The sequence below is a fragment of the Lactuca saligna genome, chromosome 6, assembly GCF_052625555.1.
Source record: "Lactuca saligna cultivar CGN05327 chromosome 6, ASM5262555v1, whole genome shotgun sequence".
Lineage (NCBI taxonomy): Eukaryota > Viridiplantae > Streptophyta > Magnoliopsida > Asterales > Asteraceae > Lactuca > Lactuca saligna.
The window spans coordinates 154,551,769-154,565,803 of record NC_136422.1 but is presented as its reverse complement, the minus strand read 5'-3'; the positions used below and the strand labels follow the sequence as shown (position 1 = coordinate 154,565,803).

At 32.4% G+C, this 14,035-nt stretch overlaps 1 protein-coding gene across 1 annotated transcript; it reads left to right on the top strand.

Moving 5' to 3' along the window:
- The first annotated feature begins 2,548 nt into the window (after positions 1–2,548).
- On the top strand, positions 2,549–3,571 carry LOC145003042 (uncharacterized). Its single transcript, XM_078962202.1, has one exon. It carries the CDS (start codon positions 2,549–2,551, stop codon positions 3,569–3,571), a length of 1,023 nt encoding a protein of 340 aa, XP_078818328.1.
- The last annotated feature ends 10,464 nt before the right edge of the window (positions 3,572–14,035 follow it).

The window sequence follows — 14,035 nt, the reverse complement described above, 5'->3', positions numbered from 1 at the left end:
AATTTTATATTTCATTGTAGAACATTATCGTTTGTATGTATTCTGAAATTTTATTTTAAAAATGCTTAATTTTTACATCTTGATATTTTTTTAATAAACTCGTGTAATAATTATGGAATATATATCTAGTTTGAATTAACATTTACTTCATTCACTAAATTAAATTCCTATATTTTGGAAAATAATAATTATAATGTGGCAACATTATCTAAGACATCAATGTTTGATATACTTTTTAGAGGGAAAAAATTAAGATCATTAAAAAGGTTTATATAAAGAAAATACAAATTTAAATTGGATGAAATTATAGATGAAAATTATTTTGGAGGGAATTGTATTTTGTAGAGTATAATACTATGACAAAATTCGAAAAATTTATATTTTTCTGTAAATTTATAAATTTTATTGTTACTATATAAAGATAAAACAAAGTAGGTTGGCATGTTAAACAAAAAAAAAAAAAATAATTCAATGTATGTAACTAAAAAAATGGAATTCGAAGATGAAAATTTAAAATTTAAAAGTATGAAGACACGTGATAAAAAATGTTTGAAAGAGCTCTAACCACATTTAACCAATTTGTTAGTGAGAAGATCATAAATGGACCCTTTGATAATGATCAATGAATTATTTCCTATATGAATAAATGTGGATTCTATAATTAGTGTATTCGAATTTTTTTAAATAATGCTAAAATAAATAGGTATATTGAAGTGTATATGAACATGTCATTTTCATGCAAGAGACATGCTTTATGGTATCATGTAGAAAAATACTTAAGAAAATAATATTTTTTAAACACATATACTTAACTTATATCCTGATCAACCAGGTTTATCAATAGTTTATCCCTTGAATTTTCAATAACCACTTTCATGAGATTAGTCGACACAACCCGACTAAGAAAATCTGGAACAAAAAATAAATAAATAAATAAATGGTTGTTGTATTATAGATATGTAATACAATAAATATTTACGTGCAGATAAGGTTGAATGTTAAAATAAAATCTTATCAAATGCAACACGAGTGACAATTCCTGGTTATCAAATTTTGGAAAGTCAAAAAATTATAAGGATCCACCATAGCTGTCGACAAAATTGTTTCCATACTTACAAAATTGTTTCCATACTTAATTTCAAATGATGCATAAATAGATTATATATTATTTCCTATTAAATCAACCTAAAATTGTAATGAGATCATACCAAAATATTTTATAATCATACCAAAATTAACCAGATTCTTATGACATACTAATAATAAAAATCATAATCACCTCTAATATATAAGAATAATATTTTCCTAATTAGTGTCAATTCCAAAGATAGTTATTTTCTATTTTGTTAAAGGTGTAATATATTTTCCTGTTTATTTAAAAAGTTTCAGAAAAGTATTTAACCAATTTTATGTAATTTGTGACAAAAAAATTGAAATATATGAATACATATATTTGATATACGAGCAAAAAATTAATCGAAAAAAATATAAAAAAACAAAAGAAGGTACTGATATTCTATTGCACAATAACGAAGCTTTGAAGTAAAGAATGATTATGAAAATTATAAACAATAAGAATAATGTTGTATGAGAATCTTTAAAGAAAAGAATAGATTGAAAATAAGTGTGAGCCACGGATTCATTGATGAATTGTATATGCATCTGATAATTTGAATCTGATTTTTTGGTATTAATGGCTTCCTAATAAAAATAGATTTTTTATATTAATGATTTACTAATATAAACAGATTTATATTAATGGTTGATAATAATGCGTTAATTGAAATGATTTGTTATTAATATATTTTTAAAGCTGGCCATATTAAAACATTTATAACCGAAAATTCTAAATTTAAAATATGGAAATATTTTATTAGAATTATATAAATTTCATTAGATTTTTTATATTAATGATTTACTAATATAAACAGATTTATATTAATGGTTGATAATAATGCGTTAATTGAAATGATTTGTTATTAATATATTTTTAAAGCTGGCCATATTAAAACATTTATAACCGAAAATTCTAAATTTAAAATATGGAAATATTTTATTAGAATTATATAAATTTCATTTCAACGGATATAAGTTAATTTTGTTTGAAAATTTGAAAGCTTTATTGAAATTAAATACATTCAATATGGAAAAGATGATGCGAAAAAACATGATTAAAATACAGATATAGATTGTTTAAAATGATACCTTAATGTTTCCCTTTTAATAATATTTAGATAATATTTGAGATGTTAAATGTTTCGAAATAAAACGGTTGTATTAAAAGCTTACTTTTATTTAAAAGAAAAAGATTTTGATTAGTCCGAAATAATTAATTCCGTTGGCAAGGAATTATTTAAGAAAAAAATAATACTAATTTTTACAGAAAAGAAAAGAAACTTAATTCTTTTTATAGTGAGAAAGTCAACAACAAATTGAAGAGTGGGTCCCACCAAATAAAGTAAATAGGTGTAATTAGATATCAATGCCAATCCATTTTATGAACTATCCATTCATACACTTCACCTGCAACAACCCAACACCAACCACCATGGATCGAAACGAAGAAGATATGAAATTCGTTGGCTTCTTCGGCATCTTCAACCAATCATTCAAAACCATCTTCTCATGGAAGAAAATCTTCGCGCAAATCACTCTCACCTTAATCCTACCTCTCACAATCGTCTTCTTAGTTCACAGGGAAATCTCCCATCATTTATTCGGGAAAATCGAGTTCTTGAATATCGACAGCAATTCTTTGCTTCAGATTGAACCTATTGACAACGATGGAAGCCGACCAGGCGCCATGGATTGGCTCTACTACTGGCTATTCACAATCGCCTACTTCATCTTCCTCACCGTCTTCTCCATCCTCTCAACCGCCGCCGTCGTCTTCACCATCGCCTCCATCTACACCGACAGAGAAATCGTTTTCCGAAATGTCATGAAAATCGTTCCGAAGGTCTGGAAACGCCTTTTGGTCACTTTCTTATTCATATACCTGGCGCTCTTCATCTTCGATGTAATCGGCGGGGTGGCTCTGGTTATCTTCGGATCTATCTTTCACAATTCATTATTTGGTGTAATCCTTTTGCTCATCTTCCTCATCTTATACATTATCGGTCTGTTATACCTGAGCTTTGTTTGTCAATTGGCTAGCGTCGTTACTGTTCTGGAAAACACTCATGGATCTAAAGCCATGAGGAAAGGTAAGGATCTGGCGAATGGGAAGAAGAAAGTGGGAATGGGAATTGCATTCGTGTTGTACGGATTTTTGCTTGGATTACTTATTGTTTATGAGTTGTTCGTGGAATACGGTGGACAAAATTTGGGATTGAAGATGATTTGGAGGGTGATGATCGGAACACTATGTGGGCTTTTGCTTTTGATGCTGTTCTTGCTCCTGATCGTGACCCAAACAATGCTTTATCTGGTCTGCAAATCTCATCACCGGGAAGTCATTGACAAGCTTAGTTTGTCGACGTTTTTAGGAGCTTACATGGGGGAGACGGTGGTGTATCCCGCCGCCGGCGAGGAAATCCAGCTTGGAAGACCTCAACATCAACAGGTTTAAAAGGAATTATGTGGTAGTACCTTTTGCATATATCGTTGTACTTTAATGGCGTAACAAGGGAACTGGGTAGTAGCAATCAAGCTGTAAAAGTCGTGGCTATCTACTCAGATCTGATTCAGACTTTCTTTCATTAATTGCCTTTTACCAAAAGTTATAAAGGGGTTTTATTGGGAGTAATGATATTTTTATTTTTTTACTTCTTTGATTCGGTGGTTGTGTTTGTAGGTTTTACATTGAATATTGTGGTTGAGAATTTAGATTAAGTTATTTTAAAAAAGCAAACTGAGAATGAATTCGGTAAACAAAATTTTATTTTTTTACATTTTAATTAAATTTATTATTTTTTTTAGATGATAATGGTATCTGAATTTCTGAACACATTTTTATTAAGTGGTCAATCATACATATAAAAAAAATTATTTAAATTTGAACAGAATAAAAAGTTCATTATCATTTTAAGTCATTTTTTAAATTATTTTTCAAAGATTTATTCAAATAAATATATTCTTCACATTATTCAAATAAATATATTCTTCATGTAGATATGGACAACAAATCATTTATTCAAATAAGTATATTCTTCATTATGTTTTAATATGTTTAAGCTTTTAAAAGAAAAATAATATTAAAAAAAAACATTGATGTTTTATTATATTTAAGAAAAATTAAATTGATTCATATTTTATCATCCTGTCTTTTTATTGATTGTCCAATGTAATCCATTAATTCCTTTTCATCATTTTATCTTTTGATTATTACAATTGTCACAATCTAACAATCTAGTAATAGGAAAAATAAAAAAAATTTGTAGAAAGATATATTTAGAAAAATGTCAAACAAAATGAAAACGGTACTCATTGTAACTGATATGGAGTATTTGGTGTTTGATGTGGTAATATACCATTTGAGAGGGATATTTATTACTTGTGGGGTATGTATGTAATTAGGAAAGAGAAAATGATTTGAAAAGGTAATAAAGTTTTTAAAATGTATAAGAAAAAGGTATTGTCATTTGTTAGTATATAAAATTCCATTAAAATATTTTTTTTTGTATTTATAATAAGTGCATATGTGTTCAAATAAAACCTTATGGTAACCGGTTACCATATGTAAACGAAAAAATGACTTAAACGGTAACGAAGTTTTCCATATGTTCAAAAAATACTATTATTTTTTCAGTATAAAAATACCCTTCAAGTATAACATTTGTACACAGAATACCAACAGAATATATATTTTAGTACAAAAAATACTATTGTAGTTTCCAAAATGTTCAAAAAAAATCATTGTTGTTTTTTCAAAGCGTCTCCTGTTAACTTTGTTGTTTCAGGATTATATAGAATATGATCATCAGAGATTATTCATTGTCGTACCCGTTCACACTAGTTATGTACTCTTTTTCATTTCCTTACTCGATCAATTTTTATCTAGATGCGATCATAGAAAAGCACATAACTAATAATCCATCAATTATGATGCAAACGTTCAAGCGTTCAAACACATATGCTTCTTTCTCTACTTTAACTACAAATCGTCATCAGATCAGCCACATGATGTTGAGCACTAGTCCAGGAGAATTAAACATAACTCTTACTCTCTACATCCATATTTAGGAATTCTCATGACATAACGTCACACTCATTTCTCATTTGTCTCACTTGTGCCACAACACTAATGAATGACTAACCTTGATTTATAATATTTGTATCTATATAACGAATATATGGTTTAAGTTTGAGGCATATAATGTGATTAGGAAACAAGAATGCCTAACTAAAGTTATTATCCACCTACTTATCATGTTACCACAAAAACGATCGAGTGAAGGAATGAAAGAGATTGCATAACTGTTATGAATTGATATGACGGTGCCTGATCTTCGGTAATTGTGTTCTACATAATTCGACAACAACACAGTTAACGAAAAGTGCAACATTTTTTGAACATTTCGGAAACTTCATTGTGCTTTTAAGTCATTTTTCCATTTACCTAAAGTAACTGGTTACAGCAAGGTTTTATTTGAACACATGTGTATTTCGTTGGTATTCCGTGTACAAATAGTAAGTTTTATGATATTTTTTGTACTAAAAAAACAAAAATGATATTTTTTGAATATTTTTGAAACGTGATAACTTGATAGTTACCTACAGTAGTCGGTTTAATGTTATTTTATGTACTAAAAAACCAATGGTCTTCTTTTGTATATTTTTAGAATTTAGTTACATTTTTGAGCCATTTTTCCAAAAATGAAAGTTATTACGCATATTTTTTGTGACTTTTAGCTTAAGAACTTAAATCTATTTTTGAAAAGCAAAAACAAAACAAAAGCTAGCTTGCATTTAGTTGATCAAACATATCTTTAATATATATTTTTTTTGTGACTTTTAGCTTAAGACCTTAAGTCTATTTTTGAAAAGCAAAAACAAAACAAAAGCTAGCTTCCATTGAGTTGATCAAACATATCTTTAGTATAAGTTGTGTCTTCGATATGATATTACTTAAGTTTCTTTTATATTTGTGGATTATAATTGGTACATTTTACTGATATCATATTTATGTTATTACTAAATAAGTAGTTTAATTATGGAATAATGACCTAAAAGGGTAATATATCTTTTCACATTTAACATTTAACTTGTTTTTTTTTTGTTCACATTCAATCCTTATAACTAGCTATTTCAGATTAAGTTTAAAAAATGATTTAATAATGTAATATATTTTTCAATTTGTACACATTTAATCTTTAATATTTTTATACACATTTAGTCCTTATGACCGATTTCTTCATATTTTTATTACGACATCCTACGCGGTAAAATAATTAATGAGGTGCTCTTATATGTTGTCCTCCTTCACTTAGACCGATAAGCTAATTCACAAATCGGTCGAATAATGCTTGTGTCATAGTTTTCTCCATGCAACAAATGTCTTCGTTTTAGGTTTCATCAATCTCCATAGCATATAACGAAATTTTTTATGACCGTTTCCTTGTAACTCAGATTTTCACTTCCAAGACAAAAGAATTAAGGAAGAGGCTAAAGAATTTTCACTTCCAAAACAAAAAAACACCCTAGCAAAACGTTTCATCAATTTCCATAGCAGACAACGAGATTCTTTGTGATTTATTCCTTCCAACTTGAATTTGCACTTCCAAGACAAATAATTTCGTTGTCTGCTATGGAGATAGATGAACCCCAAAGACAAAGATATCTTCTACTTGGAGAAAACGTGTGCACCAACACTATTTGACTAATTTGTGAATTAGAATAATGGTATAATTGAAGTACGAGCCACATACGAGAACACTTCATTAATTATTGTATCATGTAGGATGTCGTCAGCAAAATCTGAAGAAACTGACCATAAGGATTAAATGTGTACAAAAATATTAAGAATTAAACGTGTACAAACTGAAAAAATATATTACTCTATTAAATCATTTTTTCGGCTTAACCTTGAATAGTCGGTTATAAGGACCGAATGTGGAACAAAAAAAAAAAAAATCAGTAACCAAATATGTACAAATCAAAAAGTATATTACCATTTTAAGTTATTATCCCTTTGATTATTCCTAGCGAAATTGCTCCAAAAATTTCACAATAATGAAATGAAATTGAAATTTATTTAATTTAATTTATCTGAATATCTTTTTAGAGAAATTCACTAATTTAACCGAATGTTTAATCATTTTGAATAGAATAACCACCTTTAATTTGACTTGGAAAAATAATCACATATTTCAGAATGGGCGATCCAGATTGGAGTTATCGGTTTTGACCCATTTTGTATTGGGTTCCGAACAAAATGGATAATACAAGAGGCATTCTGGAATGCATGTCGGATATCTTCATATTTTAGACTTAGTGGTCAACAAGGAAATAACATCTGATTCCAATGAATTGGAGATTTTACAGATAAGTTCTTTCACTCCTTTACTTTTACTTGTTAAATTTTATAAATATAAATGAAAAATCTAGAGTACAAAACATGAATATATGGGTAAGAACACAAAGAAATTAACTGATATCAAGAGCTATAGGTAGGTAGTTATTTAGTATTAGAAAAGACCCAAAACATTAAAATAATAATTACATTTACAATAACATGTGCCTTAGGTAATTCCATAATAATTTTCGTATTTTGGAATACAAAGATCATCTCTCAAATACGAAGAAAAAGTCCAAAATATGACGAATCAATCCATAATATTTAAAGCATTTAATTCCATAGCACCATAATGCCTCCTAAAATATCTTCATTGTCATATTTGAAGTAATTTATTATTTTTTTTTCTTTTTTGTAACATGACTCTTTTTAGGTTTCTCTTATAATGTCTTGCAAACCTGCAATTGTTATGAATATTCGTGCTAAAATCAAGAACTGACTGCTATGTGAGACTATGTTCTAACATACTTGTTTTTGGTAGGCGGATAGTTATATCCCAACCAGGGTAGAAGGTGGATCATTTGCTTTTATATTACATATTCGACAAAGAATTTATCGCACGCCCTCGAATAGATGTAGAGGAAATGATTTTTGAGATCGAGGAGTACAATTTAACCTTTCGTAAGAGGGATTTTGTCTTGTCGCCGACTTTCGTTGAATATTTTGCAGCCCTAGACTCCGGTCACACCTTCCGGTTAAGTGTGTTTCCTATGGCCAGGGCGAGTGAATTGGCAAAATTATAACATGTTATATATGTGTTTGAAACATCTCTTCATGAGTTATCAGAAGGGGATGTGTCTATTATATATGGTGGAGAATGGGTTCAATAGTCGATTGCTTCATTAGCCTATAAATAATTAGCATTTGGCTTTGGTATCCAACTTTGATGATTTCAGCATGTACCATGTCGGTAATTTATAAATATAAATAGTAATTTTTTTACGGAAGTAATTATGTATTTTTTATAGTGTCGCATATATCCTTGGAAGAGGATAATTTAGGATGAATTGTATATGGTCAGGTACAAACAGTGCACCAAGGCATGCCATGGCGTGAGGTGTGACTTCGCCATTACGAAAAGTCTCATAACGTTGTTGTTAGTCATGACACGTGTCAAGGCGTGATATGGCGTGCCATGACACGTTCTCGCGTGTTATGGTGCATGTTTTTTCTTTGGAGACATGTTTTTTTGTTCTTTTTTTTTTATCCTATTGTGTTTTTTGTTTACTTTTTTTTATTAGTTATTGATATAACACTTCTAAAAAGTAGTTATATTCAATATAAAATTTTATTTATGTGGTAATATCATTATAAATTAATACAAAATTGTCCCCTTACATCTCGCCTTGAAAAACTTCATGGCTCGTTAAGCTTGAGGCTTGACCTTGCCACCACGTGTGACATCCCCAAAATCACGACCATAAAATACCGGTTTCATCAACGCTTTTAAAATAATTTCAGAGTAAATCCTTTTGATTTAGTAGATTTGCGGAATTTATTACCAAAAACAAAATATGATAAAATAATATTTACCAAAACATTTCATAAAGAAATGTATTTTCATTATATAATCAAAACTCGGGATGTCATGTTCTGATACAGACACAAAAGCATAAACAACAAAAGATAGACCATACAACAGTTACATATAACAACTGGTCTAATAAACAAACTAACTTGATGATTCATCCATCTTATGCCCTCGCGCCACTACTTGTAATACAATTAAACTGAGTGGGTTAGGCTTGAGAGCTTGGTGAGCATATACGGTTTTCAACCCGCAACAAATAATTAGATTTACTTTTACCAACCAACAATAACCCGATTACCCATTCCCGTTATCCTCACTTTACGTCCCTAAAACAACATCTATCTCAAGGGACCTAATCTAGGATTTTCATCAGGACAGACATTACTGCTAAGGGGTTTCCTCAACAATAGATGTCCTAAAGGCAACCATGAGGGGGATAGAGTACACCAGTGAACACATCGTTCATAACACCTACAGGTTATGAACCTGCTAGCGTTCCACTGGACTGTCTAGAAAGAGTCTGTGGTCGTCATCCATACTCCGCTAGATGACTAGGTCAACAATAACAACATCGAGGCCTCTCATATGTTTATCACACATCAACTATCTACCCATGTTCTAACCAACATATTAGTAGATAAAAATATATATTTTTATACATAGTTCAAAACCTTTATAGCATTCTCATTCAATACATATTCCAAACAACATATGAGACACATACACATAACACGTATTTCAAAGAGAATAAATCATATCTATGAGATAGAAGAAAGTGGATATACATTCACACATATAACAACAAAATATACACATAACACGTAAATACTTCATAATTATGCGTTAAAAGAAAGTAACTACACACTCACTTGATCAGAAGATAATCGGACAGCACCACGACTTGTAGAAGTAGTATTCTTCGGTAGATCTGGAAGATCTTCACAAAAACCGGGCTTCTCGTGGGCAGAGCTTCGGCTTGGGAATTGCACTTCTCGGGATCTTCGGGGCTTCGGGACTAGCTTCGCGGCTGGGGATTGATACCGGGGCTTCAGGTATAAGTTGCACGCAAAACGATGCAAAACGGGAGAGAAAGAAGAGAAATTGAGCAAAAGAATCCACTGCCCTCGCATGCCCTTTTATAGAGGATGAAGCCTCGCATTATGCTGGGCGTAATGCTCCAGTACGTGGGGCGTACTCCGGATTCGTCATTGTTTACGTCATCGGAGCACTTGAGTGCGAGGCGGTGCATGCATCGGGGTACGCTGGGCGTAGTTCGGATCAGATCGGTGATCCCTTTGGATATCCATCTGAATTAAAGATTAATTAATAAATATTAATTATTTAAAAACTTCAGAAATTCATATATTCCTCATACGAACTCCGTTTCGACGTTCTTTATATCCACGTGTAGGCGAGACTACGCTCTACAACTTTCGTTTAGACTCCGTCGGCTAATTTTGAATTTATTTTTATTATTTATTTTTAGTAGGCCGAGATAGGAAAACACTGTTATAAATTCATAACTTCTTCATCTGACGTCCGTTTTCGTATGTCTTTTTACCGTTAGACTACTATCGACGAGATCTTCGATTCTCGTTTAGATTGTGTGTGACATCCCCAATTTCAAGGCCAGAAAAGCCCGATTTGTTTATGTTTTGTTATTATAAAATCAGAGTAATCCTTTGATTAAAAGAGTTGTGGAATTTGTTCCCAAAACAAAATATGATAAAATTTATTAAAACGTTTGTCAAAGAGAATGTATTTTCATTAAATAATAAAACCTCGGGATGTTATGTTCCGATACAAAACAAAATCATAAACAATATAAAATAGACCTTGCAACAGTTATTTATAACTACTGATCTATAATCCAAAATCTATCGTCAAGTCCACCAACTTATACCCTTGTGCCATTACCTGTAATGCAAAGAAAACTGAGTGGGTTAGGCTTGGGAGCCTGGTGAGCATATAGGGTTTTCAACCCACAATAATACATTTATTATATTAAATTATCAAACAATCAACCCAAATACCCATCCCCATATCTACTTTATTTTCTCAAGGGTTTACCCTAAGAATCCACTATCATTCATTCATTCATTCCTAAGGATTTACCTAAGGAGTTGTCACGAAGTCCATTGCTGCCAAAGCTTATCTATCAGATACTAAATTCATAGTTATCAGGCGCTAACTCCATATTCACAAAGGTTTATACAATAGGCACGGAGTCACATCGTCACCAAGGTTTATCAATAGGCACTAAGTCACATAGTCGCCAGGGTTAACTCAATAGGCACGAAGTCACATCGTCACCAAGGTTTATCAAATAGACACGAAGTCGCATCGTCACCAAAGCTTACTCAATAGGCACGAAGTCGCATCGTCACCAAGGCTTTACTCAACAGGCACTACGTCTCATAATCGACGCTATTTCATGTACCCATGTTCTAGCCGACACATTTGTAGATATAAAATACATATACAATTTAAATCATTTAACACCCGTATAGAAACATCAATTACAAGCCCATCTCAAATAGACAAATAATATATATAACACATAGCACGTATTTCATAGCTAATACTTTATATTTATGTGTTAGAAGAAAGTAACCATACACGCACTTGATCAGAAGATGATCGGACATCACTACAACTTGTAAAAGTAGTATTCTTCAGTAGATTTAGAAGATCTTCACAAAAATCGGGCTTCTCGCAGGCAGAGCTTTGGCTCGGAAACTCTTTTCTTCTCGGGATCTTCGGGCTTCGGGACTCGCTTCGGGTCTCGTGATGTTATCGGGGCTTCAGGGGGGGGGTTAAAATAGGGCTTAGAGGGTGTATCGGGAGTGGGAGAGAAGGGATGGAGCAACCATAATCGGCTGACCCTTCAAATCTATTTATAGGGCAAAATTTGCCCTTGCCACGTCGTGGGCTTGGTCGTCACTGCATGCGTCATCGTCCACTTGCTTTGGCAGGTTCTAGAATGCATCAGAAGTCATTCCATGTCGTGGCCACTGTTGCCACGTCGTGGTCTCTAACACAGGTTGAGGTTCACGCCCCGAACTTTAGAAATTCATAACTTTCGCATACGAACTCCGTTTTCGACGTTCTTTATATTGACGCGTAGGTGAGATTATGATCTACAACTCTCGTTTTGACTCCGTTGGCTAATTTTGACTTTATTTTTAATATATTATAAATATATTACTTATATATTATTTTTAGCAGGTCGGGACAGGAAAACTTCGTTATAAATTCATAAGTTCTTCATCCGACGTCCGTTTTCGCCTATCTTTTTCTCGTTTCACTAATATTAATGAGATCTTCAATTCTCGTTTAGATTTTTTGGCTAAAAACCGCTCGATCTCAAATCGAGTATTCGGGCTGCATACCGCTAAATCGAAACTTAGAAAAAATCATAACTTCCTCATACGAAGTCAGATTTGGACGTTATTTTTATGCACGCTCACGGTTTAACGTATTCTATGACTTTAGTTTATATCGCTAAGGCTAAATATCTCTCTAAGATAAATTCACTTTTTACGTCGCGTTGTGTCGTGTCGGTTCTGTCGCGAAACTTCGACAGGTCATAACTTCTTCGTTACAACTCGGATTTTGGCGTTCTTTATATGTACGGAATCCTTGTAACATATACTATAACTTAGTTAAGATTACTCATTCTAAATAATCTTTCATAAAAAAGTCATTTTTGACGCTTATCGTCTCTAAATTGACTAGCCCTGATCTACGGGCGTTACAATTATCTCCCCCTTAGGATAATTACATCCCAGAATCATCAACGAAATAGGGCTTGCATAATGATTCCACACGTTATTTCTTCATTCTAGGTAATAACCGTAACTTCTATGTTTCCTTGAAAGAGTGTATAACTCTATGTTTTTCTTGACTACAGCAAATGTTGCTTCTACTTTTCGTACTATGCTGTACTTTCAATCATAACTTCCGAGTTACCAAATAAATCCTTATTGTGGACTCCTTCTTCTTCTTAGGATAAATACTTTCCTTTATCTATTGTAATAGACCGATGGGTCGTGTCCTGATGACCTCTCATCGTAGTCGGACTCAATTGATATGACCACTAGGGTCGAAATAGCAACCATCTTACTAGTCATTACCGAAACAATGGTAATGACATGCTTGAATAAAACGGAATCAATTACTAGCTTCTTGGTAACCTTGCGACTTCCCATGATCCAAGCGTGAGTCCTGTGCTTCCGGTAGTATAGATCTCTACTACCATTCAAACCTACTCATACTCGTCCCAAGTATTGTCTCGCAGTTAACCAAGTCACCATACATAAATCATATAATCATTCAACACATCAGATAACAAAACCAGGGTTTATATTAATTCTTGAAACTATTACATAAAAGTTCAAGTTCACCATATACTATGCCTCTAACATGTTATGCTTCCTGATATAGACTTTATATATTAATATGAAGTCTTCATCTTTTAGTCCTCCCGTCATTTTCTGCTTCGTCGAGGAGCATGTGGAATGCCCTTGGCTGTGGCGGTGCGTTTTTCTTTGGCCAGATGGTGGCTTTCAGAGTGGTTGTTGTTTGACTATCGGACCAAAGTCCACTGGTAATTCATTGACAAACTTGTTGACCTTGGAAAGTTCCGTTGGAATTAGTTATGGAGTAAGCTCCATCTTCTCCGTAAAGCTTGTAGCGTATTAAGTGATGCTCAATTTTCCCTTTTTCAGATTCTGGAACTCATTTTTGATTTCCAGAAGATCCTGCTCAAAGCGGTATTGCATTTCTAGTTGCACCAAGAACTCTTCCCAAGACATCTTGCTAGCTTCCCTCTTGGGCATCGAACCAGCCAGTAACTTCCCCCAGCTTAGCACTCCAGATTTTAATAGAAGAATTGCAAGAGCGGTCTTCTGTCTGTTGCTACACTCGCAACTTTCGAACATTGTCTCCATCTCGGAGATCCAGTCCATGACTTGCACCGGTGTTGA

Bases quoted from the DNA above. Each gene is read 5' to 3' on its own strand.
- LOC145003042 (XM_078962202.1), top strand. From the start codon at position 2,549: ATGGATCGAAACGAAGAAGATATGAAATTCGTTGGCTTCTTCGGCATC.